Raw genomic sequence first — 25,574 nt, 5'->3', positions numbered from 1 at the left:
CGAAGAGGTATGGAAGAACCTGAAGAACAGCTCTCAATGGATCCCAGGCTAGACTGGTCGGATGGGGATGGCGCTGGTAACTGAAGTTTTCCGCTGGTCAAGTTTTTGGGTTCTTGTTGCAGCCGTAAACGTCGCTCCGCAAGTGCAGCTTTGCTGAGACCTCCTCTTCTAGATTTTTGATAGATGCATTCTTTCCCGTCGCGCCTGCATCGGTTGCAGGCGGGTTGTGTGGAGTCACACTTTACGTGTCTATTGCGACACTGGATACAGGCCAGCACTACTCGTTCAATTCGTTTCGGATCCGACGATGGCTCCATGGTTGAAGGAAAACGAGAGGAAGACTGTAGGTTGCGATGGGATCACGACAGTAATTTGGAGCTCCGCCGAAAGAGATCTTGCGCGCCAACCATGGAAGGTCAAAGTCAAGATTAACCAAAAATAATCCTACATTCCGGTGAGTGGAAGATGCGTAGGGCTGATCTGACTGGTTACACAGCGTGTCAAGTTGGGCGCCTGCCGCGTCGGCAAGAGTCGGATGAGCATCAGCATTTGGGGGCCGCTCCTTCTTCATTGGGACGTTACATTGGAAAACACAAGTTGTCAACACGGTTTAGGCATGAACGAAAAGCACTCGTGTGCGACACATTCAAGAGTTCAACTGACACGCATAGTGTCACTATTAATCCCGTACATTCGCAAGCCTTTCTACCCTACTACCATAAACTAGAAATAATCGCACTATAAACCCACGATCAGCCTTCGTGATACGACAGGCCAACGTAGCAACATCCAAGTCTCTGGTCTCAATGCACAAAACATGTAATCATATGCGTACCAGACCTGACGGCCAATAGACCGTACCAGCTGGGGTTGTCGCTTTTCGGTCGTATATCTATAATCGAAGGCGATGAAGCAGAAGGAAGAAGCCGCGAGCTTAACGCAGCTTGCCGTGATCTTGAGCCTCTTTGACCTGTTCAAAGACCTGCAATACAATGTTAGTTATCGGATTTCGTAGAGTTGTGAGAATGGCGGTGCATACCTTGAGCATCTTCCTACGTGCACCAAGCGCATTGACTCCACGCTTCTCCAAGCCTTCGTCATCGAGCTCGATAAGCTCCTGCCACTTGAGGTCCTTCAGGTTGTCTGTGTACTTGTGCAGACGGAGACTCCGAAGCCAGTTGGGAATGTCCGAAAGCAGACCAGGGTCGGTAGGATCCTCCGGGGGCTTGGAGCTGCCGCGACGGCCTCGGGGGGATCGACCGCGATCAATGTTGTCACCGAGGAAGCCATGGCCTTCATTACTGCCGCCGGCAAGACCAAACTGAGCAAGGTTGAGAGCGCCCATGCCGTTGTTCATCATGCCACCGCCGTAGTCAGCAGCCAAGAATCCGTTAGCTTGAGGCGATGTGAAGTTGCCCATGGCACCCATGCCCTGACCCTGCATTGCGAAGCCGGGGGAGCTGGGGCGCGATCGGCGACCTTGCATCGCAGCCAATTGCTGGGCCTGAAGAGCGGCCGCTTGCTGTGGTGTCAATACTTGGCCAAGCTCGTTTGTCATGAGGATGTTTCCGTTGCCCATCTGAGGCATGCCGGGGGACATGGGTCCGTTGTCAGAAGATCGGGCGCGGCGGAATTTGCGTACATCGTCCAGCTGGATGCGGTTGTTGACCGTGGACAGCGCGGCCAATTTCATAGCAGTAGCGTTCGCAACCATATCAGCCTGGTTGTTCGACTGTTGGAAATTGGCAACCATGGGAGTGCTCAGCTGGGAAGCCCAGCTTCCACCAGGGTTGTAAGAAGGCGAAAGGAGCGGCATGTTGGAGGAATTGGCCTCGAGAGCGTTCAAGGTGGTGGTCTGGACATTGTTGCTATCGTTCTGAAGAGGAAGACGGGGAGAGCGAAGACCGGCGGAGGGAGGTGGCTGGGTGAATTGACCCATCGGCGGCTGCTGGTGTTGCTGCTGGCCCGAAGACTTGGGGCGGTTCGCGCCCTCGTTCCAGGGTGATGCTGGCGGAGCATTGTTCTCTCTCTTGCTGTCCTCAGGGGCGGAGATGGTGGGAGCCGCTAGAGAACTGCGATCTCCAACGGTGCTATTGCGGTTGGACGCCGGCGCAACACCGACAACGTCGGTAAACTCAGCCTTCTGCTTAGCGATCGCAGCCGCGGCGTCCGGGAACATGCGATTGATCTGGGATGTCTCCAATCCCGAGTTGCGTTTTCCAGCACCCGGGGATGGCGGCGGGCGGCCAAGGCCCATGGAATGACGGTTTTCGCCAGTGCCGAGCTTGCTCATGGCGTCGCTCAGTTTCTGCGTCATGGGATCTAGTGCTCGTCAGCATAGAAAGTGGTCTGTAGATGTTGTCAAGCTCACCTTTCTCTCCAAAGTTGGCGGGGGACAGAACTCCAGACATAGGCACGTTCTTGGACATCTGCTGCAAGACTTGGATGAAGAAGCGAATCTGCACCTGCGTCGTCTGCTGGAGGAGAGCGTAGAGGGCTGCAGTTCTCTCGGCCTCACTAAGGACGCGGAACCACTGCTCAATAGCGCTCAGCTCGTCCTTGAAGTCCTGATCAAGAGTGGCTGTCGCCATCTCTTCGAGTGTGTTCTCATATTGGTCGATGTCGGCGAGCCACTGCTGAGCAGCGCGCTCCATCTCATCCGGGTTGCCCGACTGCGTGTTGTTGCGCCCGAAGTAGATTTCGGACGCGGGACGAATGCCACGGTTGGCAAGCGGGGAGGGGAAGCCGCCTAGATCAGCTGAGGCACGGAGGTGGTGGTTGGCGCCGAGGGAGGTACGGGCTTGCGGGGGACGGAGCGAGCTGGAGCCCTCGGGGGTGCTGTTCCTGTTGGCGGCGATGTGGCTGGCAGACATGGCGGCGGTGAAAGTGGTCGACGGCGGGTCCAAGTGTAGAGGGTGAAATTCTGGCAACTTGTCAGTACGGCCGGCCCAAGTGCTCGCAGATCGGATGCTGGCACACGTACAGTGTAGACTGGGCGGGAGCACGAAGGAAGGTATTGATGCTTGCACACGAGTCTTCTCCTGCAGTCCCAGCTGCCTGAAGTCAGTATAACGTCGGACGCTCGTGGGAGCGCGAACTTGCCTGTGCCTCAAAGGAGAGCTCGATGAGTTTCGCGGGAGGCTGACACTTGTGCAGGGGATGCGGTCTGCTGCGATGCACAGGCAGGCCGGGCAATAAGAAGAGACAGCGTAATATATCAAGGTACAAAGAAGGGAAGCTCAGCGCCAGGAGGTCGAGTGTGAAGACGGCCAGAGGAGTGTTCGCTGCCAGGAGTCCGTCGAAAAGCCCGCGGCGTTGGGTTAGCGCGCCCAATCACGGAACCCTGCGCAAGGCTGAAGCAACGGCTCGCCAGATCTAGCCTGGTCCTCAGCTGTTACAGATAGTCGCGGCATACGTGACTACAAGCCTTCTGTTTGGATGGCTTCCATGGCTATCTCCGATTGTGTCAAGGGCGGTCGCGGCTGCAGCTGCCTGTGAATCCCTCGCCTCTCCCCATGGTACACCTCCACACGCCCACCCACCAGTTGACCGACTGTGGCACTCTGGCCGTTTCGAGTCGGGCAAACGCGTCGACTGCGTGCTAGTCACACGATAGCATTAGACGGTCAGCAAAGGAAGCACACGAATCGCACCGTTTCTGTAACAGCCTCTACAGTACGGTGCCTGCTTCTTATTGGCGAGCCGCGCCGTCAAACGCTCCGAGAAACAAAAGGAATTCTTCCCGAGACGTGTTCATGCATTGCCCGCTGCTAACACTAGTCGTTCGGATCCACGGATAGAAAAGTTGTGCCTCTCCAGGTCGTGTTCTATCATTGCAGGAGCGTCTGAGACGACCCACTGTTGCCTGATCCGACATCTGATGCCCGCAGGTGCATGCGCTAACCTTGAAATGGTTAGCTACGTGCCCTCAAACGTGCAATAGCGCTCCAACGCTCCACGAACAGGTGAATGTAGGCACGATCCATCCTAAAGTGAATGAGGGTGATTGATAAAGATAATCTGGTGGCGCTTGGTTGTGTGAAGAGGAGGCGCGACTAACTGCAGGCAACATGGTCGGCATCGACCTGTTCAACCTGCAATTCAGACGACTCTAGCAAATCCTCGCCAACAATGGGTTCTTCAGAACAATGAGTGATACACAAAGCCCACTCCCTTCATCCCCTTATAGGCTATAGTTATGTCGCTATCAACGATAATAAGCAGCTTTCGTCTCTGCGAAATACTAGTATTTGAAAAGCTCAGAAGGCTACGTTGCCTTGACAATCTACCAACTAAAGATCTTAAGGCAAAGTCGGCTTCGGGGCACTTGTCTGATTTTCTCTTGAATGGGGTGGTTGATATGTCCAAAAAAAGCGATGGGGTGGACGAAGACAGTCTTTGAGGAGTGTTGTAAGATTATAGTCTCAAAGTGTTGGAATGCCGGGCTGGGCTGCGACTGGATGCTTTCGCTCTGTACTTACAAAGCGCACTGTCGGAGAGATTCAACTAGGGAAGCGGGTCCCCCGACTCGAGTGTCTTCTCGCCGTCCCTTGCTTGTTGGTAGATGTGTCTGGACTGAAAATTTAGGATGATAGGCTCGCCGCACTGATCACACCAGAGCAAAAAATAGTCTCACTGTAGGACAATTTTACACGTAGATGAAAATTTGTCTCGGTCGAAATGGGTATCTTCTTGTTTTACATCTGCAGTGCTCAAAGTTTCATGATGATGCCGCTGCTTGCTGTGATTGCTGTGCTGCCGACTGGATCTGGATAATCTGATTTTGGCATTAGCAATCCGCGTAACACGACACGTTCGAAAACCATACCTCGCCCTTGATCTTCTCACTCTTGTCCTGTATACCCTGTATCTGTTTCTCGATATCCTTGCTGCATCCAGTCAGAAGAGACTCATCACGCCAACTGGCCCACTCACATCTGTTTGTCGATGAACTCGAGGCGACCGTTGACCGACATGACTGCCTCCGTCTTGTCCTGCTTCAGCAGTACTGGGCCAATTTGTTTATAGATGTTTGCGTCGTCGTCGAGGATGTCAAACTCCTGAGATGACGCCTTTCAGTATGTGATCCGAGACCAAGCGCCATCTCCGCATACCTTTTTGACGGTACTATTCTCTTGTTGTTGCGATTCGAGCTTCTGGCGAGCCTCTACTGCAGTTCCGAGCTCTGTTCCGAGATTAGCTAAGGATTGACGATCTTTGGGCGCGGCTTACCAGCCTGGAGGCCTTGGTAGCTGTCAGACAGTGCCTGCAGCTTCTTTTGCACGTCTGCCATGGCTTTGGTGATGCTGAGTGACGCGTTCTGCAAAGTTTGGTGCAGTCTCGTTCGGAAGTCGCGAGTGGGATGCTGAACTCCCTCGATGCGGTTAGAAGCAACGCGGGGCTAGGTGCCTTGGCTGTACCTGGAGCGACGGTCACCTCTCGTGTACGACCGCAAAGCCCATTCACGCGAAAGAATCTCGAGCGCACCCTCGCCTAAATATCGTCGATCCAAGCTGCGAGTCCTTCTCTTGCCTCACGTACTCGTCCCGGCCCCGCGAAACCACAGGCAGCCTGCACGCGATTGCCCCACTCAGATCGCCCTCCGCCGCCCATACATCGATCAATCAACACAGACGCCGACGCGCGCTCCGAGAATCACGCTCGCTGAAGCCTCCACCGATCTCCGGCCTTCACAATGAGCAACGCCGACTTCCTCGGCCGGGCCATCGAGACGGTCAAAAAGGCAATTGAGACGGACACGGCGGGCGAATATGAGAAGGCGTATCAGCTGTACTACAGTGCTCGTCAGTGCCACAAGATATGGATCATATGAAGATGGATGCTAACATCGTGCGCAGTCGAACTGTTCATGCTCGCTCTCAAATGTACGTTGATCGGATTCTGTAGATTGGCAAACATGCTGACGCTCAGTAGGGGAGAAGAACCAGAAGTCCAAGGATATGATCCGTGGCAAGGTAGCCGAATACATGGAGCGCGCCGAAAAGCTCAAACAACATTTGAACCAAAATGACGCCTCGAATCGCAAGAAGCCAGCAGCCATGGGCTCGAACGGCAAAGCAGCAGGTGGAAGTGGAAAGGGCGGAGGGTACATACCAAATCTACGCCTGCTGAGAGTTTGCAACTGACCTCTAACAGCGACGAGGACGAAGGAGAACAAGACGCCGACTCGAAAAAGCTCCGCGGTGCGCTCGCTGGCGCCATTCTATCCGAGAAGCCCAACATTCGATGGGAAGACGTAGCAGGTCTGGAGATGGCAAAAGAAGCACTCAAGGAGGCCGTCATATTACCCATCAAGTTTCCTCACTTGTTTACCGGAAAGCGACAACCATGGAAGGGTATCCTTCTCTACGGGCCACCTGGTACCGGTAAGAGTTACCTGGCAAAGGCGGTTGCTACCGAGGCGAACAGTACATTCTTCAGTGTCTCCAGTTCCGATTTGGTCAGCAAGTGGATGGGTGAATCAGAACGGTAGGTGTAACAGTCCACTTCGGCGCGACGCGGCAACTGACATGATGTTAGGCTCGTAAAACAGCTCTTCGGTATGGCTCGCGAAAACAAACCCTCGATCATCTTCATCGATGAGATCGATGCGCTCTGCGGACCTCGAGGCGAGGGCGAGTCGGAAGCATCACGACGTATCAAGACAGAACTGCTAGTGCAGATGGATGGTGTCGGTAAAGATTCAAAGGGCGTACTTATCCTCGGTGCGACGAACATTCCATGGCAACTCGACTCTGCCATCCGACGACGATTCCAGCGGAGAGTTCACATCAGTCTGCCAGATCAACCCTCCAGGATGAGGATGTTCGAGCTTGCGGTTGGCAACACACCTTGCGAGCTGAGCCAGGCTGACTACAAGAAGCTAGCCGAGCTTAGTGAAGGATACTCTGGGTCTGATATTTCGATTGCGGTACAAGACGCGCTCATGCAGCCCGTGCGACTTATTCAGACAGCAACACACTACAAGCCCGTCGAGGTAGACGGTCAGACAAAGTGGACACCGTGCTCACCCGGTGACCCACAAGCAGAGGAGAAGTCATGGACAGACCTAGACGGCGATCAGCTGCTCGAGCCACCTCTAAAGGTCAAGGACTTTGTCAAGGCGATCAAGGCTTCAAGACCGACTGTGAGTAGAGAGGATTTGGACCGCAGCGCCGAGTGGACAAAGGAGTTTGGTAGTGAGGGCGCGTAGACGAACCGTTTGTTGTCGTTTGAGGCGGTGCTGTATATCTTCGAGGCGCTTTTGGTGTTTATATCCCCTTCTAGCATAGCGATCCCAGGCCGTACATGGACCGGCCGGCGTTGATGCTTCGGATACATGAGCAATTGGAGACCTTTTTGTTCCATGATGCTTCAAAGGCGATACTGCATATACATTCATATCTCGCTTCCAGATTTTCGAGATTGAGGTAAAGAAGTTGTCATTGCGACTCGTAGCACACTACGTAATCTCACACTGCAAAGTGAAGGTTCTCGAATAATAGTGGCTCATTTTTTTCACACCAAGCTGCTCCGTTCCATGGTACGATCGAAGTGGGTGAGGGGACGAAGGGGAAGCTTGGGGGGAATATGTGTAAAACCGAACCTAACCTGACCTAACCACCTGACCTAACCAAAACAAGCATCCCACCGTGATAAGATGCTTCTCTATACTTCGCCAGCCTTGTCATCAATGACGAGGCTCAGAGACCCTCACGTCATGCCCTTACATCGTGTCTTCATGCTCATGTCATGTCACAATTCCGAATCGAACGCCGCTCATGCATCGTGTCCCATGCGGATTTCCTTCCACAAGTCCATAAAATTGACCATTTGCGAATGGCGTAGTCAGCTTCTAGCTGAAGTAGGCTTGCGCAGTACGCTGCTGCTCTGGCGTCAGACTCGCGGCAGCTTGGCCAAGATCGGTACTGGTCGCTTGGATCAGGGCCTTGACGGATGCGACAACACGATTCGCGGTCTGTCCTTGCAGAGTCTCGGCCTCCAGGGCTTGCACAACGTAGTTAAAGACCTTTGCGGGTTGAGAGAACACAGCTTGGTTTTGTCTAGAAGATGTTAGTATGGTTCTCATACATATTCGGTATTACGCTAGGTTAACTTACTGTTCGATGAGTTGAGCTAGGAAGGCATAGGCGTATGGCGTAGCCTCCTCATCGTTGGTGATGGGAAGCGTATCCATCCAGGCAGCGGCGACGCTATCCCAGTTCGCGACCTTGCTTGCATTGTAGTGTAGGATCTTGGCAATCGCAGCCGAAGCGTTCTCTGTCGCAAAAATGTCGTCGTCCGCGCGCGCGTTGGGTCTCTGTGTAACCTGGAAGAGCGTCTCCAGTGACGCCGCAACAAATTCGGACCAGTTCTCTCCACCCTTGTGAGCTGCAACACCGATTCCGTATACTGCTGCCTGGCGATTGGCAGGGACGTCGTCTTGCATACCATCGATGAGAGGTTGAATGATTTGGTCCTTGTATTGCCACGACTCTGGACCACAGAACTCGAGCACATCGTCATAGATGCAAATCGCCCACTGGCGTTGAGTGGGGTCTGGGTTAGCTGCGGACAAGCTATAGAATTGGGTTAGTTCAGCCCAGTAAGGCAAGAACGCTGTGCCCATAGTCTTGAAAATGCTGTGGAACGCCTTGTTCATGTCTGAGAGGAGCGTCTGATCGTCTTCTATGGCGAACAACAGATCTTCCGATGCTTCCTCGCCATCATCATTCTCGGCCTGCTCCTCTAGACGTTCCTTGACGCGTACGTGATAGTCTTGGAGAACACTTCTAGCGGACTCAATAAAGGTCGTCATGTGCGCGTTGGTGAGGCAGTTGCGGCCGATGCACTCTAGACACTCGTAGAAGCATTGGTACATCTCGGCGAGAGTATCAATAGCGGGCTCAGTGCTGAGCACTTCGAGGACACGCTCGACGGTGCGTCCCCACAGCTCGCTCAGTTGTGTAGATTCCGGACCGTGGGCCTTCTTGTACGCATTCAGCAGCGCTGGAACACACTTGGCTGATGCGACTCGCACGGGGTCGTGGAAGAAGAAAGCTAGGCCTGGGAGCGCGATCTTCTCCATGATGTCGTTGACGTAGGGCTCGAAAGCGTCCTCCAAAACTTGCGCGTAGATGACAATGAGCTCAATAGCCATGTGTTTGTCGTCAAGGATGCTGGTCTTGATTCCAATAACCTTGCCTTTGAGCGGGACCAACTCCCAGCCTTCTTCATCTTGGATCTGGGCAACTTGTTCTTCATCGTCGAGAAGTTGGATATCAGCCTTGGCTCCAGCAAGCTCGGTCAATGGTGGGATGACACCAGCAAGGAAAGGAACGAACTCCCGTCCTAGAACACGGCACATGCGGCCCCAGCAGTGGAGGAGATAGGATGCCTGCGGGTCGTCGGCCTCGGAAACGCTGTTCTGGATCCGTCCGAGCAGCTGTACAAGGTTGAGTGCGTCTTGGCCCATACGGTCCTTGCCAACAGCGAGAGCGATGAGCGTAGCGCACTCCATGGCCTTGGCACGGAGAAGTCGGTATTCCTTGGATTGCTCCTCTTGTAGAACATTAAAGAGAAGAGGCATAAGAGTGTCGTAGTACTTGGAGAAGGCAGCCTCTGCGGAATCCGCAACGGTGGCAATAGTAGACAGAGCCTGCTCCTGTACGAAACGCTTAGGACTCTGCAGAAGCATGAGCAGATGGTTAAGCAGCTGATCCAGGTATGGCTCAAGGATGTTCTTCTCAGCCTCCTCACAGAAGTTGACTAGAGCAGCAGCAGCGTGCGCCTGCACGCGAGGCTCCGAAGACTCCAAGACGGGGATGATGTTGGGTAGGACGACCTGGTGGTACGTCTCTTGCATGGTACCGGCAAAGTCAGTCGACATCTGTCCGACAGCATTGCAAGCGGCCCATCGCACTCGTGGATGGGGGTCTCGGAGCGCAGGCAATACGAGATCCAGGACTTTGTCAAGCTCGCCAACCATCAGCTCGCGACAACCCTCGGAGATGGCTGAGATCGCCATGAGAGCAGCGTGCCTGTCGCGCCACGCCGAAGAAGTCATCATGCGCGGAAGCCAGTTGAACGTTGGAGGCAGAATGGCTTGTCCACCGAGCTTGTTTGCCAGGCGATCCATACACTGCTCACCAGCCACATGGTTCGAGTCGCTTTCTTCATCCAAATCTTCCGACACGTTCCACTCCTCAGCATCGTCATCGTCAGCTCCAACGTCGGTCATCAAAGACAGACATTGAGTAACCATGTCGTTGGTAAAGTTGGCATCCTTCTTGCACATCAGAGGTGCGTTATCCGCGAAGGTCGCCATGAGTTCCAATGCGTTCTGCCGAGCCGTCTCCCCTAGATCCTTGTCCTGGATAACGGAAATGCTGAACTGAACGAGGTCGTTGAACGGGGGCTTGAACATCTTGGGCGCAACTTCGGCAAGGTCGATGAGCGAAATGAGGGCCTTTGTAAGGAGCTCTGCATCGCCAGACTCCTTGATCGGGGGTAGAATGCTTAGGATCTCCCCGACGAGAGAATAGTATTTGGACTGGGCCTTCTTGGTGATTGAGCGGAAGAAGGACGCGAAGGCTTCGACGGATGCGATTTTGACCTGGGAGATGTAAGTTGAGGGTTTCCAGGTGCATGCGGAAGACGAACCGATGTTTCGCTGTCGGCAAAGCCGCCCTTGAAAGCAGTCAAGACCACGTCCTCATGCTGCTTCTCGATGATCTGCGGGGTTGTCGAGAATATCCTGAAGGCGTTCTCGCGCTGCGCGGGGTCTGCGGACTGGCTTGCCTGGAACAACGCGCCCAGAAGCTCCGGCCATGCAACGCCTAGATGAATTTAGACATGTTTCTGTAGCGTGCCCTGCTTCCTCGTACCTTCATCTGTGTGCTGGCGTGCGAGTTCGGCAACAGCATCTCCAACCTTGGTGCGCACTGAGTTGTCCGTCTCGTTGGCGAGACAATGGAGCAGCTTCGCGCGTATGGCTTCGCGCTCGGGGGCGTTGAGGGTCAAGAAGAGGTCGGCGGTCTGGCCTGAGGGCGCCTTTCGCGGTTTCGACGACTGTCGCCTGAAGATGACGGCGGCGAATGTCCGTGTCTAACACAGCCTGTAAGCTAGAACCCAGGGTTTCTACCAAGCGGGACCCTTACTGAGGTATCCTGCGCCAGCTCGATCTGCTCCGAGAGGCCCATCAAGAGCACCTCGGGCCTCTGGGCAACCCACTCGTCATTCAACTGCTGCTCGGCGGCCGTGCGCTGAATATTATCCGGCGACTGTAGGCCCTGCAGCAGGGTTGCCAGCGCCGTGTGGACCTCGGCGGGGAGGACAGACATGTCGTATGCGTAGATCGATAGTGGAGGGCAGCGGCCCAGGAAGAGTGGTGTTGTTCACAGGCAACAAGGGAATACGGTCGCTTGGTCCCTGGTAGTGCTGCTTGCGGAGCGCGTGTGACGTGTTGGAGCGCCTCTACTGCAGTGGAACTATGCAGAAGGAGGCAGCGGATATCTTGGGGCAGACACGATCTTTCGGCGGCAGAGACTGGTGCTTTGTGTGGTTTCGCCTCAAGTCATTGATGGTTGTTTTGGTGGGGGAGTGTTGGCCCAAAAAAGTGTGTCACTCCACTCATTGGCCAGCTAGCGTATCCTTGAAGGCTACGGAGCCCTGGGGTACACCGACTCACGAAGCATTCACTGTATGGACCCTGCGGAAACTACCCAGTTGGCTCATATCCTTGAAAACATGATTGACCGCGCACTCTTTGTAGTATCGTGCGTATCCTTAGTAAAGGGAAAGATGAATGAGTCAACGGCTGGGTGCATGGCCAGCCATCCTGTTCATGGGAGATAGCATGCGCGTGACCTGTCACGATAGGAGTAGGAAAAACTTGATCTAGCTTCAAGTACGGAACCCCGAAACCTACAGTAATGCTAGATCCTGGAATCTGCTTACTTTGTTGTAGTAGGCTGTATGGGTTCTGTCTAGGTACAGCCGTCTTGAGAGTAAGCTCCTCCGAGGTTAGATACAAAGCCCATGCAGCAGGACAGACCAGATGGAGCCAGCGCCTGAGCTAAAATTCTGGTCTTTTGCAGGCAGTCGTCGGTAGGCCGAGCAGGCGCATGTGCAATAGCAGCAGGCCAGGGGAAGAGCGGTCTAGCTAGCCTCGTCGCTTGCGCCTTCTGCGTCTACCCTGGCAACCACGACTTTGCTTCTATTGACCCCTCACCAACAACCCGACTTCCACGTCTCGGTCAAAAGCAACATGTCGCATACGGGGACTATGCGCGGTACGCCCAAGCCCAAGAACCACAACCCGCCCCAGCAATTCCCCCACAGCCCTTCGGGAATCCCGCGACCAGCAGCTCTCGAGACGCATGCTTCTCATGTTGCCCAGAGCGATGCGGGCGGCTCTTCGCTCAGCGCCAGTCGTGCGAAAATGTCGAAGCGCGACGACGTAAGCTGCCCTGCTCGCCATGGACTGCCACATACTCATGATGCCTAGGCCATCCGCCGCAAGATCGAAACCGACCTGAACAAGAAGAAGAACCCCAGTGGCCGCGTGCGACCCTCCAAGAAAGCCCCGCCTGGCACCGTCCTCGCCTTGAAGCCCTCCCCCGCGCTCCAGATCAAGCCCTCTACCTCAGTCGCCGAGGCTGCGCAGTTGATGGCAGCTAAGCGCGAGGATTGTGTCCTAGTTACCGACGACGATGACCGTATTGCGGGTATCTTCACGGCCAAGGATCTGGCCTTCCGCGTCGTTGGCGCTGGTATCAAGGCTCGCGATGTCACCATCGAAGAGATCATGACCAAGAACCCCCTCTGCGCAAAGACCGACACAAGTGCGACCGACGCTTTGGATCTCATGGTCAGGAAGGGCTTCCGCCACCTTCCCGTCATGGTATGTTGGGCTATAGATATGCGTCGCGGGTGAACTGACGTGGGATAGGACGAAAACCACGACATTTCCGGTATCTTGGACATCACCAAATGTTTTTACGACGCCATGGAGAAGTTGGAGCGCGCCTACGCTTCCTCGCGCAAGCTGTATGATGCTCTGGAGGGTGTGCAGGCCGAGATGGGCTCCAGCCAGCCGCAACAGATCATTCAGTACGTCGAGGCTATTCGTCAGAAGATGTCTGGTCCTACTCTCGAGTCTGTCTTGACTGGTCTGCCACCGACAACCGTATCCGTGCGCACTTCTGTCAAGGAAGCTGCGTCACTCATGAAGGAGAACCATACCACCGCCGTTCTGGTGCAGGACAATGGCTCCATCACCGGTATCTTCACCAGCAAGGACGTCGTCTTGCGTGTGATTGCCGCGGGGCTCGATCCAATGACTTGCAGTGTCGTACGAGTGATGACTCCGCATCCCGACTTTGCGCCTATGGACATGAGCATCCAGTCCGCTCTGCGCAAGATGCATGGTAAGTGGTTCAAATCGACAGCTCTTCGAATAATCGCTGACTTTTGCAGATGGTCACTACCTCAACTTGCCTGTTATGAGCGACGCAGGGGAGATTGTCGGAATGGTCGATGTTCTCAAGCTGACTTATGCCACTCTTGATCAGGTACGCCCACTTCTACTACCCAAACTATCATTGCTAACTCTTTGAAGATCAACAACATCAGCACAACAGACAGCGAAGGCCCCGCGTGGAACAAGTTCTGGCTGTCTCTAGACAATGAGACCGAGTCGATGATGTCAGGCGAGGGTGGGAGTCGCGTCCACGACCATCGCTCATACGTCTCCCACCACGATCGCCCTGGCCTAATGGATCGCGGCGATAGCGTACTACCCAACGAGTCCGCCTCTCATCACGGTGACTCACCCGACCCATCTGCTGTCGCCAGTATTCCTCCATCTCATATGGAGGACATGCCATTTCCTTTCAAGTTCAAGGCTCCGAGTGGTCGCGTTCACCGCCTGCAGGTCGTAGTATCTGCCGGCATCGAAGAGCTCATTCACAACGTAGCGAACAAGCTCGGTGGAGAGGTCGAGGCCATAGGAGGCGTACCGAGCTTTGATGACGGCAAGGTTTCCCGGGGTGGCTTCGCTTTGAGCTATCTCGACAACGAGGGAGACACTATCTCCATCACCACCAACGACGATCTTGTCGAGGCTGTCAGCCTATCCCGTATGGCACATCGCGAGAAAGTGGATCTTTTCGTGCACCATCCTGAAAAAGCACCAATGTCTGCCGAGGTCAACCCACAGCCTGCGCTGCCCAAGCCTGTCACACCGCCTGAGTCGTCTCTTCGCGAACGTAGACAGTACTTCGACGAGGAGGAAGAGAAGCCTAGATCACGAGGCCGTAATCAACCAGCACCTATCTCGCAACAGCCAGAGATCATTGCTGGTATACCAAACGACCTTCTCCTTCCTGGAGCTATTGGTGTACTAGCTGTTGTCATCGTCGGTGTCTTTGTGCTTGGCCGCGCCAGTCGGTAAGATTTGGGTGGACGTTAGGTAATTTGTGTTGGAGTATGAGCGAGAATGCATTGTTTCCTTTGTTATAACCTGATATCCCATAGATCCCTGGGTGTTTCCTAGCAGTTTGGCGGTCAGATTGAAATATATTATACATCCACCTTCTACAAGGAAAACCCTAAACAGGTCTGCAGCCTGCATTGTGATGAAAATATGTAAAGTAGGCAACCTCACGATAACGTAGGCTCTAGGGTGTGCCGAGTTCTACTTCAAGTAATCACATGTCCCACATAAATACGCTGTCATTATGCTTCCTTTCCTGAACACCATTAAAGTGGTTGAACAAATAAAGAACAGCCACAGCATACTCATGTTGCCCTCGAAGCCTTTATAACGACGGGGGAAGAACTTCGGGAGATTAGTACAGTAGCGTGACATACTGCTCCTTGGACGATTGCCACAGCATCCCAATCAAGGGTGAACCTGAACGCCTAATTCACAAGAAGCATAATAGAGGAAACAGTGAAATTTACAATGCCTTGAAATGTTGTTTCACTTTCTCACAGTGAAGCTGCGCGGAGGTTGCGTGGGTGCTGCGGCTAGCGCGCGGTACGCCAAGAGATAAGATTAGATCCGCTTAAGCGAATTTCGTCGACACAGTGCGCGACGTCAGGAAGGAACGACTCTCACGACAACACCCCCACCGCTGACTTCTAGATACATCTTCAGTACGCTCCCCGTATTCCCTCAACCCAAATCCCGCTCACACAACTCGACAGAATCAGCAGCCATGGTTAAGAAGCGAGCGTCCAACGGCCGAAACAAGAAGGGTCGCGGCCACGTCAAGCCCATCCGTTGCTCCAACTGCTCGCGATGCACACCCAAGGACAAGGCAATCAAGAGATTCACCATCCGCAACATGGTTGAGTCCGCTGCCATCCGTACGTCTCCCGGCCACGCTCGCACCGCGTCACACTACAGAACAGAAGGGGCGGCATTGGGGAATTGAAGACTAACGCCACGCAGGTGATATCTCCGATGCCTCCGTATTCCCCGAGTACACCGTCCCCAAGATGTACCTGAAGCTCCAGTACTGCGTCTCCTGCGCTATCCACGGCAAGATCGTCCGGTACGTTGAGCCCGCACGAGGATTCGGATGAGCCTATGTCTAACACACTCGCAGTGTCCGCTCGCGCGAAGGCCGCCGCAACAGGGCCCCTCCCCCAAGGGTTAGGTACAACAAGGACGGAAAGAAGATCAACCCCAACCAGGCCGCTGCTAAGACTACCACTGCTTAAGTGGAGTGTGGTTCGAAAACGGAATGATCATGGCGCTTGGTGTGGGGTCTTAGGGTTCTTTCGGAATGTCATACTGGAAAATGCATGATTCCAGAAGGAAGGGCAGGCTAAATGACGAATCATGGTTAATGCTCGCTCGGATTGCCTGCTTAAGCAGCACCGAGAGCTAGCTATGAACTTGTAAACGAATATCCAAGTCGACTTGCACCAACACTACGTTCTGCCGCGGTGATGTTTCATTGGGAACTGACCACGGATAAAGTCCTGATGATCGAGCTCACTCTGCGTTCACAGTGGGTATGCAACCAAGATGGCATTCCAAATTTGATGAGGAACTGCAATATCCCATGCTCCATTTCGCCGTTTCAAGCCAATTCGTTGTCCCGAACATCGTAGAATGCCATCATTTTAGTCATTCCGCTTCTTCCCATCGCCCAGATCACCCCCATCTTCGAGACTCTTCCCATTCGCTGGCTCGGGTTCGGTTGTTTCCCAGTCTTCCGCGTTCTCGTCCCATCTTTCAAGCTCCTCGTCCACTGTAGTTCTGACAACGCCTGATTCCTGACCTTCGGGGTTCTCGCCCAATTCAATATCCCGCTCCTCGTCACCCGCGACGGCTGTATATCCGCGCGCAGCCCGTTTGCGCTCGAGCATGCGTTTGTGGTACCAATTGCACAGGCCGAGAGCGAGGAGCGAACCGAGAACGTTGGCTACGATGTCGTAATAATCGAAGTCGCGATGTATCTTGACATGTGTCAGCTTGTCGTTCAATTGTTATTCCCTTATGTTGACTCACAGGCAACAGCCCTTGTACGACCTCACTCGCGACTCCCAGACCAATCGTGCACACGGTAAAGGTGAGCTGCAAGACTTTCCTCCTACTCGTTTCTAGTATCCAGTAGAAGCATAGTGTGAGTAGGAAGAAGGCGATGAAGTGTAGGGCTTTATCCGATTGCTTGTATGAGGGGATCTTGTAATCAGGTGGGGAGAAGCCGGCGCCGGCGCTGATGAAGATGAGGGCTACGAAGGCACCTGTATAGACATTAGCTTGGTACTCTATTGAAGCAAAGCGCAAATTCAAGGAACACGTCCATTCCCAGGTTGAATGCGTGAGCGCCGTGTCTCGAGCTCTCTGACGTATGAAACAGCAAGTGCGACCTACCAGCAAATGGCTTCCGGATGCGCATGGTGACTTTGTACAGCAGCGGCTATAAGCACTCGAGGAGCATTTCCAGCCCTAAAGATCGGAGAGTTGCAGTCAGCGGGCGACAAGAGCTACCAAGCGTCGTTATGCGGCCACGAGCTGGCATTCTGGCGGAACTGGCTTGCAGAAAGCGGCTAACGGCTTTGGGTATTCCCGCTGTCGATCACGTGTGGAACCTGTGAAAATCGACAACCTAGGAAGCTGCGGGTAGGGGCGGGTAGTTTTGATTGACCCCAGGTCTGTGATCTGTGTACCTGGCGCTATTTCTGCTTTTGAGGTTAGGTTTGGGATGGAGAGTCTCGGCTGCCAGGGCAGATGCGTGAGAAGCCTTCCTCAATGGTGCTGCAATACCAATATGGTAGATGTACGTCTGTAAAGCTGATCGCTCTGACTGAGTACTCAACGACATACTGTATACGTCCATCAGGATGTTCAGGAAGGACTGTGGATTTTCTGAGCTGCACACATGATGTACCCCAGAGGTACTCGGGGTGTCGTACCGACGGCAAGCATACCTATGTAGCATCATGTCTAGCGAATACTTTCGGGTCACTCTTTAGGGACTTGCAAGGATAAGGACAACCAAAGTCATCGAAGTAGTTCTCTGTGCTGGTCCAAAAGGCGTGGGATACTTCAAAGTTGGCAAGTAAACGTGATCTGGGTGCCCCCAGGGACCACCGTCGGAGCCAAGTCAGTGCGCGCAAGACCATCGAGGACAAATCGAAGACATTGGAGCAGATGTAATTGATCTTGATGATAGGAACACTGCGACGCGTACATACAGCAGTCGCCGCATTTTGATATCGGGAAGTAGGTAGGTGACGCGGGCCCTGGACTGCGCAGAACGCTAAGGCGGCTGGACGAGGAATAGCCCCCATCCACCTACAACCCTAACACCACGTTCGTTCATCAAAGGCCGTATTTGTGGCCATCAAGACGCGAGCCCCAATACCCTCTTCCATCTCGCAGTCATCGGCAAACCTTTCGCTCGACCGGTAGCTCCTTCCATGCTTGATTTTATCGCGTTGCGACACCTGGACCAGTTGGGACGTCGCCCTCTGGTTGCGCCTTCCCCGTAGGTCGCGAACCGCCAAGACCCCCCACAGCCGACGACGACGATGTCCTTCAGCGCTTCCCCATATCCTCCATCATCGCGAGAACGCCCAAGCCATGCCCGCTACCTGCACCAACCGCCCAACGCGACTCGATTACGCACACCCAATGCGACGCTGAATGATGAGGCGACCATGTCAAACGCCTCCAACGCGATCAACATGGGGGATGGAGACATGGTTGGAGAGGAAGACCCCCGCGCGGCGCGATGGCGCGAGAGTTTCCTGCGCGCTGAAGCGCGTCTCTCTGCAGTAATCGGCGGCACGTACGAAGGTGATGCTGTTGATGCCCTGGACAACGAGCCGCGCCCGTCATCCGGGGATGCGGCGGCGCATGACGCGCGACCGGCCGTCACCCCGAAGAAGTTAACCCGCACAATCGACGAAGACGACTATGGCGACGATGAAGACGACGAAGACGAAGACGATACCCGCACCTCGCCGCTACACTCGAAAGGCGCTGCCAATGGCGTTGCTGCTGCCGCTCCCAGCACGCCAAGCCTCCTCCGCGTTCCCTCCATATCGAACAAGTCAGGTCACGACCGGACCGGAACACCTTCGTCGGACCACACAAAGACATCAGACGATGTGCGCAAGAAGCTACAACAGGATAAGATTGCGACCGAGGATGCGGCCAGGCGGAGCTTCCAGACAATGTTCTACTCGTTGGAAAGTGATCGTGATGCCATGCTAGAGCAGCAGAAGCTTGACGAACTCGACCGTCAGGTAGAAATCGAAACCTCCGGAACGCCTGCGAATGCACCCCCCAACAGCGTTGTTGTCGCCCCCCAGCAAGGCACTCTCAGCACCACTAACCTCGGCGCGTCCAGTCTCACACTCAAGCACCTCATCTCCCGTATCGACGCACAAAGAGACAAAGTCCATGCGACCGATGCGCAGCTCCGAAGCCTTATTAGCGAAGTCCGTAAGAACAGGAGTAAATGGGCAAACGAAGAACGTGTTGGACAGGAGGAACTATACGAGAGTACAGAGAAGGTCCTCATGGAACTCAAGGCCAACGAGCATGCCCATCCCTTCCTTCAACGCGTCAACAAACGAGAGGCACCGGACTACTACAACGTGATTAAGCAGCCCATGGATATTGGCACAATGATGAAGAAGCTCAAGCAACTCCAATACAAGTCGAAGAAGGAATTTGTCGACGACCTTATGCTCATATGGTCAAACTGCTTAAAGTACAACGCGGACCCAAGTCACTTTCTCCGGAAAAAGGCACTGCACATGAAGAAGGAAACCGAGAAGCTCGTACCCCTTATCCCGGACATCACTGTTCGCGATCGTGCAGAAGTCGAGGCAGAGGAGCGGAGAATGCGTCATGGCGATGCAGATGCCGACGGCGCCGATGACAGTGAAGACGAAGAACCTATCATGGCTTCACGAGGGCGAAAGGCACCAAGCAAGGGAGGCAAAGGCTCAAGTACAGCAAGAAAGGCCCCTCCAGCAGGTCTGGAGGACACACCGGGACCGGAAACAAAACCATCAGCTCCATCTCTTAATAACGCAGTGTCCAATCTTAAGAACGAGTTTCTACGAGCAGACTCTGAAATGGAAGGCAGCGTCAACGGCTTTTCGACACCTCCCCCACCCGGTACATTGACACCGTTAGGACCGAACAGCATTTCGCGAAACGGCGTGAATGGTAGCCAAGCTGACGTATCGGAAGCTGACGGCACTGGTATCTCGGTCAGTGATGTTCTGGAAGAGGATGCTGACCTGGATGATCTGGAATACAAAACGTGGAAACAAGTGACGAAAAGAGATCGAGCAATCATTGCGTCAGAAAGGCATAGACTGTTCCGTGACGACCACCTACAGCCAGATGAACCTGCTATTCTGCGCACAAAAGCTGGCATGAGAAGATGGTTACGACACCGAAAGCAAGCTATCGAGGAAGAAACTGCAAGCGGGGCTGTCTCCGCTCCGGACGGAAAAGACGGCGTTCAGGTCACTGCTGGTGAGTCACTCGCCGAGGGCATCGAAGGAGAAGAGGAGCGCCAGATTCCGGATTACTACGACCCTGTGTGCGCCATTCCCGACCTTTCTGAACGGCTGCAATGGGTTGAAGATGCCGAGGGCTATGTCATTCCTCAGGCTGAGGAGTACATGCGTATTCTGCCAAAGGGGCAGTTCGTATCGCCAGACAGTGCTTTGGTGCACAAGTTCGATGACAACAACCACATACTGCAAGAAACCAGGAAGATTTGCGCAAAGATCGGCATTGTCAAACAGATGCAGATCCAATCGCAGGTAAGCTCGTATCGAAATGCGAAGGAATACACCGACCGCTAACTCGTGTAGCTATACCAAAACCAGTTTCAACGATATGAACCGCAGCCTTTCCACGAGGCAGACATCGAGCCAACAGTCACATCAGAGGACGGGCCGATCATGGCCCCCTATGTTTGTCGCGCCGCCTTACAACGCAGCGTTGGCAAGGTCTTCTATCATGCTGGTTTCGAAGAGTTCCAGCCATCAGCTCTTGATGCCGTTACTGACATTGCAGCGAAATTCTTTCAGAATCTTGTTGCAAGTCTCGGAGTATATCGCGAAACACCGAAGATGAAGTCAGATGTCCCCATCACTCTTCCCAACGGACAGGTTACAAGTTGGACACCACGCTTTACTCAGGAAGAAGCTGTCCTTCACTCTTTGCACGCCAATGGTGTCGATCTGGAGTCTCTCGAGACTTATGTCAAAGACGATGTTGAGAGGCTTGGTACCAAGCTTGGTGGCATGCATGATAGGATGCGGTCATACTACGCTGAACTCCTGCGACCAGCCATGGATAACGCCGGTGCTGACGGGGCCGGTGCCTTCAACGACGGTAGCGAGCAATTCGTGGGTGGAGACTTCGCAGAAGACATTGGCGAAGACTTCTTTGGTTTCAAAGAGCTCGGTCTTGACATCGAGTTCGGACTCACTTCCAGTGTTCCGCTGCATCTACTACAGAACAGGGTGCACAATGCATATGCCAGGCAGGACAACAGGTGTGTTTCGCGATATGCTTTGACGCGGCTCTTACTAACATTTGCAGCAATATTACTACTACTGGTGTCATTATGCCTGAGCCACCCAAGTTCGAGCCTGTCACCGTCCAAACCGCTGAGAACCAGATTGGTCTTCTCCAAAGTTGGCTCTTGGGTAAACTCCATGACAACAACAGCCAGCCGCTTGTCGAGGATGATGATCTTCCTCCGAAGCAGCGATTCCCCAAGCCACGCTTGCCACCTACAGGCAAGATCTCCAGTCCTCGGAAACGCCCTCTCAGAGAGCAGCAACAAATGGCTCGGAAGAAGCGTAAGCTGGACGAGGAGAAGGATGACAATGGCAACGATCAGAATGGCTTCATGAAAGGCATTGGTAAACCCATCGGTAAGCTGAAGCTTGAACCGGTGCAAAGAGAGAATCATAGCGTTCAAGAGCCAGAGAAAGAGGATGGTAGCGCGCATGGCATGCCGAGCCCACCCGAATCTTTCTAGGAGCATTGCATTGGAGGGTTAGAACCGGCGGATCTTCTGCCGCTGTCACCTCCGACTTTCCGGTACTCACCCTGAGTTTTGAGAAGCAGTCGTTCGCATTCATTGTTTCATTTATCGACATATCTCTATTCTGTCCGCTTTCTCGACGACTGCTTTGGGCCGACTCTGCGCCATTGAGATTCATTTCCGCAGACCGGACAAGTCCTTATGGCGTTTGTAATTTTTCCTTTACCTTGCTCATCATATCCCGGTGGGCGCAAATTTGTCTTACTACACGGGGAAGGCGGTAGGGCTTGTCCTTGTATACCCATCCTGCATTATGCGCAGTGGCCTTTTGTGCATTTTCCTGCTCGCGCGTTTGCGACGCCAGTTTAGTCTCATGATGGACTAGCTTTGGGCTTCGTATTTTGCTCTTTGTATATACCAGGTCGACGAGATTAGGGATGGCACCACGGCATTCATGAGGCTTAAAATATCTCAATGCTACTTTTGTGGCATGATCACGTTATCTGTTTGGTGTGTGACTTGGATGACTTGTCGCTGACGAGGTGATGCAGTAGACGTAGAGTACAAATGCAATAACTAATACGATATGCAACGGCACAGCTCAAATCGCATTCAATTGCTATCGCATCCGCTGTAGTGTGTGGTCGCCCACATGCCGAGATCGTACTCAGAATGGTCCTGTGCAGACAATACAGGCGACTGTCACATCATGAAGAAGAAAAAGCATAACATGCATACGGGGAGCAAGCCCATGGGTCTCGAAGTATGCGCCGGAACAGGGCTTCCTTTCACCACTGCTATATCCATTGCGGAAGCCGGCCGCGGTGCGACCCCCAAGCTTACAGCAGTAAGCACATGGTTCTTTTGAGATGACATTACAGGTACTCAGATCATAATAAGAGTTCCGGTAGCGACGCTTACCTTCTCACAACAAGTAGCAAGACAGGGAACAACATCAGTAATCTCGTCAGAGCACTCCCAAGAAGCACGCAAGTGCTAAAAGTGGTGTAGGTGAACGTGAAAGGTCGCATGCACCAATGATGCGCAGCCAAGCCTCCAATTTTCACGATGATTGCTGAGAAAGGAAATTGGTGTTGGTGATACACCTCGATTCCATCAGTGGTCGAGCTCAAATTTGAGGTCCGCGCGCTAATAACAAGCCCATCCCACTGTCCACACCTCCCTCCACTTTGAGCGACATCAGCATCATAATTCGACCCAGACTTCAATAGTAGTCAGTTGCTTATCTTCGGTAAGTAGTTGCCGCCGGCCGCTTTATCGCCTGGCGACTTTGAGAATTCTAAGCTAAGGTGGCACCAGTTGACCAGACGTGGATCATCTCGGACTTGGATCTCTTCTGTAACTTAACTTCCTCACAACAACCATCAACCTCGCGCGCATCTTCCCGCGCCACTTCATTCCATACTTCTAGTCAACCCAATCTTTTATTGCGCATTTTTGCGTCCGCATCATCAACCCGCGTCAATTTCTGCAACCTGTTCTTGCGCTTGTCACGGCCGCCGCTCAACCTTGGCTGCCATTGTGTCTTTTTCTCGGTTCACCATGGCTCCCAACGGCCACGCGGCATCTGGAAGGAAGAGTACCCACAAGTCTAGCGACAGCTCTCCCGTTTTCTGGGAAGACAAGCATGGTCACCGGGAGTTCATGGATTGGAAAGAAGCAAATCAGAACGGTCCTTCCCCATCATACGAGGAATGGGTCGAGTCTCAAAAAATGACTGGTGGTCTCTCGCTTTACTACACAGCGCTGAGCATGTTTGAGGAGTCTGATTCAACTGTAGGTCATTATCATAATGAGCTAATAATACCGTATGCTAAAAGTTCCAGGACGAAGAGGCCCCACCCGTCAAGGCCAAACCTCAAGCCACCAAGGCTCGTGGCCAGGTCGGCCGGCCAAAAAAGACTGCGGCTACCAACGGCAACGGAGCGTCACGGGCGGCAGAGTCTGCGACACCGTCGGCCGTGGCCAACTCAGAAGACCAGAGTCCCTCCGGGAAGAAGAAGCGTAAGGCGCGGAAGAAGCCACTCGTGAGTACTGTTTGCATACCTTCGTCTAGTTACTGACAAGCATAGTCCGATGAGGTCATCGCATCGGCGAGCGACGACGATGAAGCCAGTAAGGATTTTGGGGCAGAGACCGCGACGCCAACAGTACCAGCCATCGCCGTCAATGGCCAGCGCAAGTCTTCTGCTCGAAAGGCCAGGAAGAAGCCTATTGTGAGTTTCATTGTTTATTCGCTACCCAGTATGCACTAACCTGCCCATAGTCGGAAGAAACCATCTCGCCCGAAGATGAACTAGAGGACCCGATGGAGACTACAATCGATGAGGTTGCCGCATCTGCAATCGTATCTCCTCTTCCTGTTCGATCTGGTATGTGAATTTTGAACCCATTTTGAATGTTAATTACCCCACCTGTGTAGTTTTTTCATGTTCACCAAATACTGGCCGTGCCGAACCTCTTTATGCTTTGACATTTCACGCGAAACATTGCTTGCTAGTCTGTTGTGTTCTTGCTAAAACATGTCACAGCTCCGAAATCGTCGACCGCAGCAACAGCGTCAGAGACACCGAAGAAGAGCCACATCCTCAAATTGAGCACCAGAAAGACACCGAAGACGAAGACTGCCGTAAGTATTCGTCTTGAGGTTCACGGTCAGTTTGCTAACATGTTAAAGTCTGAAGATTCTTCTATTGAAGGCGGAGCCGCCGATGCAGGTGCTCACATCGAAGCCACGCCCACCAATGTCGCAGAGGCAACCGAGTCAAATGCCACATTCAATAGAACCGTCACGCCCAGCGCTAGTAGCAAGATGGCTCAAGATATCGACTCTGCTGCGGCTTCTCCAGACCCGACCACCGCGTCAGCAGGCTCCACTCGACGCGGACTGCGGACACGAAAGCCAACACAGCAGAGGCCATACTACCACGACTCGCAGCTGTTCGAAGATGTAGAGCCCGCAAATGGAGACGCTCAGGAATCGAATAGCACATCACCGACTGCAGAGGGCAGGAGAGCGTCGGTGGCGTCGATCAGTAGGAATATAGATGACGCCCTTCTGGCTTCGCTAGATGAAGAAGCCATGGCTTTGCTTCAAGAGGAAACGGAGCCGGAGCCTGCAAAGCCCAAGCACTTCAAGGGCAAAGGTCGGGCGTGGAAGAAAGAAGGCTCTGATGAGGACGAGGAGTTCTCTTTGGCTGCCAAGAAGAAGGCTGCTAAAGCAGCGAAATTGAAGGCCAAAGGGCAAATCCCCAAGAAGCGGGGTAGACCCAGGAAGAGTGGTCGGTCTGAGGAGCTCATTGACGAGGAGGAAGAGGACAAGGAAGCGGTCAAGCGGAAGCGTCCACCACCGCGCAAGAGCGCGCTGTCTGAGGAAGTCATCATCGAAAGCTCCGAAGGCGAGGAAGTGAAGGAGATGGAGGTTGAGGAGTCTACAACACCCAAGTATACTCCGAACAAGTCCTACACCCCACAGGGCTTACCGAAGCTCATGTCCAAGGACGACATAGGCACCAACGGCGACGCAGAGCTCGGCACTGATGACGAGCCGGAAGTCGTCAGTCCTTCCAAGAAAACCGCTTGAGGTAGATTTGAGGACTTCAGTAAGCTACAGCATCCTGATCAGCGGGTTCTCAGAAGCAAGCTAATGCGTTGATAGCAGACAGGCTTTACGATTGAGAGTCGAGATGGTTCCCACATCTCATTTGTCTCTTCCCTGTGTAGCATATTCAGATGGGGTGTATCACGGTGTTTGGGTAGAGCTATGGGACTATCAGAATTGCATATGTGATAGGGAGAGAGGGATAATAACTGAGCCTGTGTAATACCCGCCTAAAGCGGGTAATAGATCGTGGTATTCACAGGTTACATACATATTATGTAGTCTGATAATCGTATCACAAGATCCGGAAGCATACTGCACTATCCACTTGCCTGCCAACTAACATTACAATAGCTTAGCAGCACACGGAACCTTATCAGGAAGTCCTTTACGTTTAC

At 53.5% G+C, this 25,574-nt stretch overlaps 8 protein-coding genes across 8 annotated transcripts; 4 read left to right on the top strand and 4 right to left on the bottom strand.

Moving 5' to 3' along the window:
* Positions 1–934: 934 nt before the first annotated feature.
* VTS1 (Flap-structured DNA-binding and RNA-binding protein) lies at positions 935–2,873 on the bottom strand (the record flags this gene model as incomplete). Its single annotated transcript, XM_049338571.1, has 3 exons — positions 935–982; positions 1,040–2,322; positions 2,372–2,873. 3 exons carry the CDS (start codon positions 2,871–2,873, stop codon positions 935–937), a joined length of 1,833 nt encoding a protein of 610 aa, XP_049204456.1.
* A 1,847-nt stretch (positions 2,874–4,720) lies between these two features.
* Positions 4,721–5,293, bottom strand: J4E93_000611 (uncharacterized protein; the record flags this gene model as incomplete). The annotated part of the gene is made up of 5 exons (XM_049338570.1): positions 4,721–4,777; positions 4,829–4,889; positions 4,936–5,060; positions 5,115–5,185; positions 5,233–5,293. The coding sequence occupies 5 exons, from the start codon at positions 5,291–5,293 to the stop codon at positions 4,721–4,723; spliced, it is 375 nt and encodes a 124-aa protein (XP_049204455.1).
* Positions 5,294–5,695: 402 nt separating this feature from the next.
* VPS4 (Vacuolar protein sorting-associated protein 4) lies at positions 5,696–7,213 on the top strand (the record flags this gene model as incomplete). The annotated part of the gene is made up of 5 exons (XM_049338569.1): positions 5,696–5,804; positions 5,859–5,885; positions 5,935–6,106; positions 6,157–6,489; positions 6,541–7,213. 5 exons carry the CDS (start codon positions 5,696–5,698, stop codon positions 7,211–7,213), a joined length of 1,314 nt encoding a protein of 437 aa, XP_049204454.1.
* Positions 7,214–7,855: 642 nt separating this feature from the next.
* Positions 7,856–11,342, bottom strand: J4E93_000609 (uncharacterized protein; the record flags this gene model as incomplete). Its single annotated transcript, XM_049338568.1, has 5 exons — positions 7,856–8,063; positions 8,121–10,615; positions 10,663–10,838; positions 10,887–11,106; positions 11,160–11,342. 5 exons carry the CDS (start codon positions 11,340–11,342, stop codon positions 7,856–7,858), a joined length of 3,282 nt encoding a protein of 1,093 aa, XP_049204453.1.
* A 926-nt stretch (positions 11,343–12,268) lies between these two features.
* On the top strand, positions 12,269–15,732 carry J4E93_000608 (uncharacterized protein; the record flags this gene model as incomplete). Its single annotated transcript, XM_049338567.1, has 8 exons — positions 12,269–12,460; positions 12,509–12,904; positions 12,953–13,430; positions 13,480–13,574; positions 13,622–14,451; positions 15,152–15,375; positions 15,461–15,563; positions 15,618–15,732. 8 exons carry the CDS (start codon positions 12,269–12,271, stop codon positions 15,730–15,732), a joined length of 2,433 nt encoding a protein of 810 aa, XP_049204452.1.
* Positions 15,733–16,140: 408 nt separating this feature from the next.
* J4E93_000607 (uncharacterized protein) lies at positions 16,141–16,919 on the bottom strand (the record flags this gene model as incomplete). The annotated part of the gene is made up of 3 exons (XM_049338566.1): positions 16,141–16,476; positions 16,529–16,764; positions 16,895–16,919. 3 exons carry the CDS (start codon positions 16,917–16,919, stop codon positions 16,141–16,143), a joined length of 597 nt encoding a protein of 198 aa, XP_049204451.1.
* A 1,135-nt stretch (positions 16,920–18,054) lies between these two features.
* J4E93_000606 (uncharacterized protein) lies at positions 18,055–21,548 on the top strand (the record flags this gene model as incomplete). Its single annotated transcript, XM_049338565.1, has 3 exons — positions 18,055–20,316; positions 20,368–21,056; positions 21,104–21,548. 3 exons carry the CDS (start codon positions 18,055–18,057, stop codon positions 21,546–21,548), a joined length of 3,396 nt encoding a protein of 1,131 aa, XP_049204450.1.
* A 1,569-nt stretch (positions 21,549–23,117) lies between these two features.
* Positions 23,118–25,158, top strand: J4E93_000605 (uncharacterized protein; the record flags this gene model as incomplete). Its single annotated transcript, XM_049338564.1, has 6 exons — positions 23,118–23,351; positions 23,402–23,602; positions 23,648–23,791; positions 23,842–23,947; positions 24,107–24,204; positions 24,253–25,158. The coding sequence occupies 6 exons, from the start codon at positions 23,118–23,120 to the stop codon at positions 25,156–25,158; spliced, it is 1,689 nt and encodes a 562-aa protein (XP_049204449.1).
* Between the last annotated feature and the right edge of the window lie 416 nt (positions 25,159–25,574).

This window comes from Alternaria ventricosa (genome assembly GCF_023758065.1).
Source record: "Alternaria ventricosa strain BMP 2768 chromosome Unknown scaffold_1, whole genome shotgun sequence".
Lineage (NCBI taxonomy): Eukaryota > Fungi > Ascomycota > Dothideomycetes > Pleosporales > Pleosporaceae > Alternaria > Alternaria ventricosa.
Note: the sequence above shows the minus strand (reverse complement) of the source record. Positions and strands in the feature narration are given on the sequence as shown.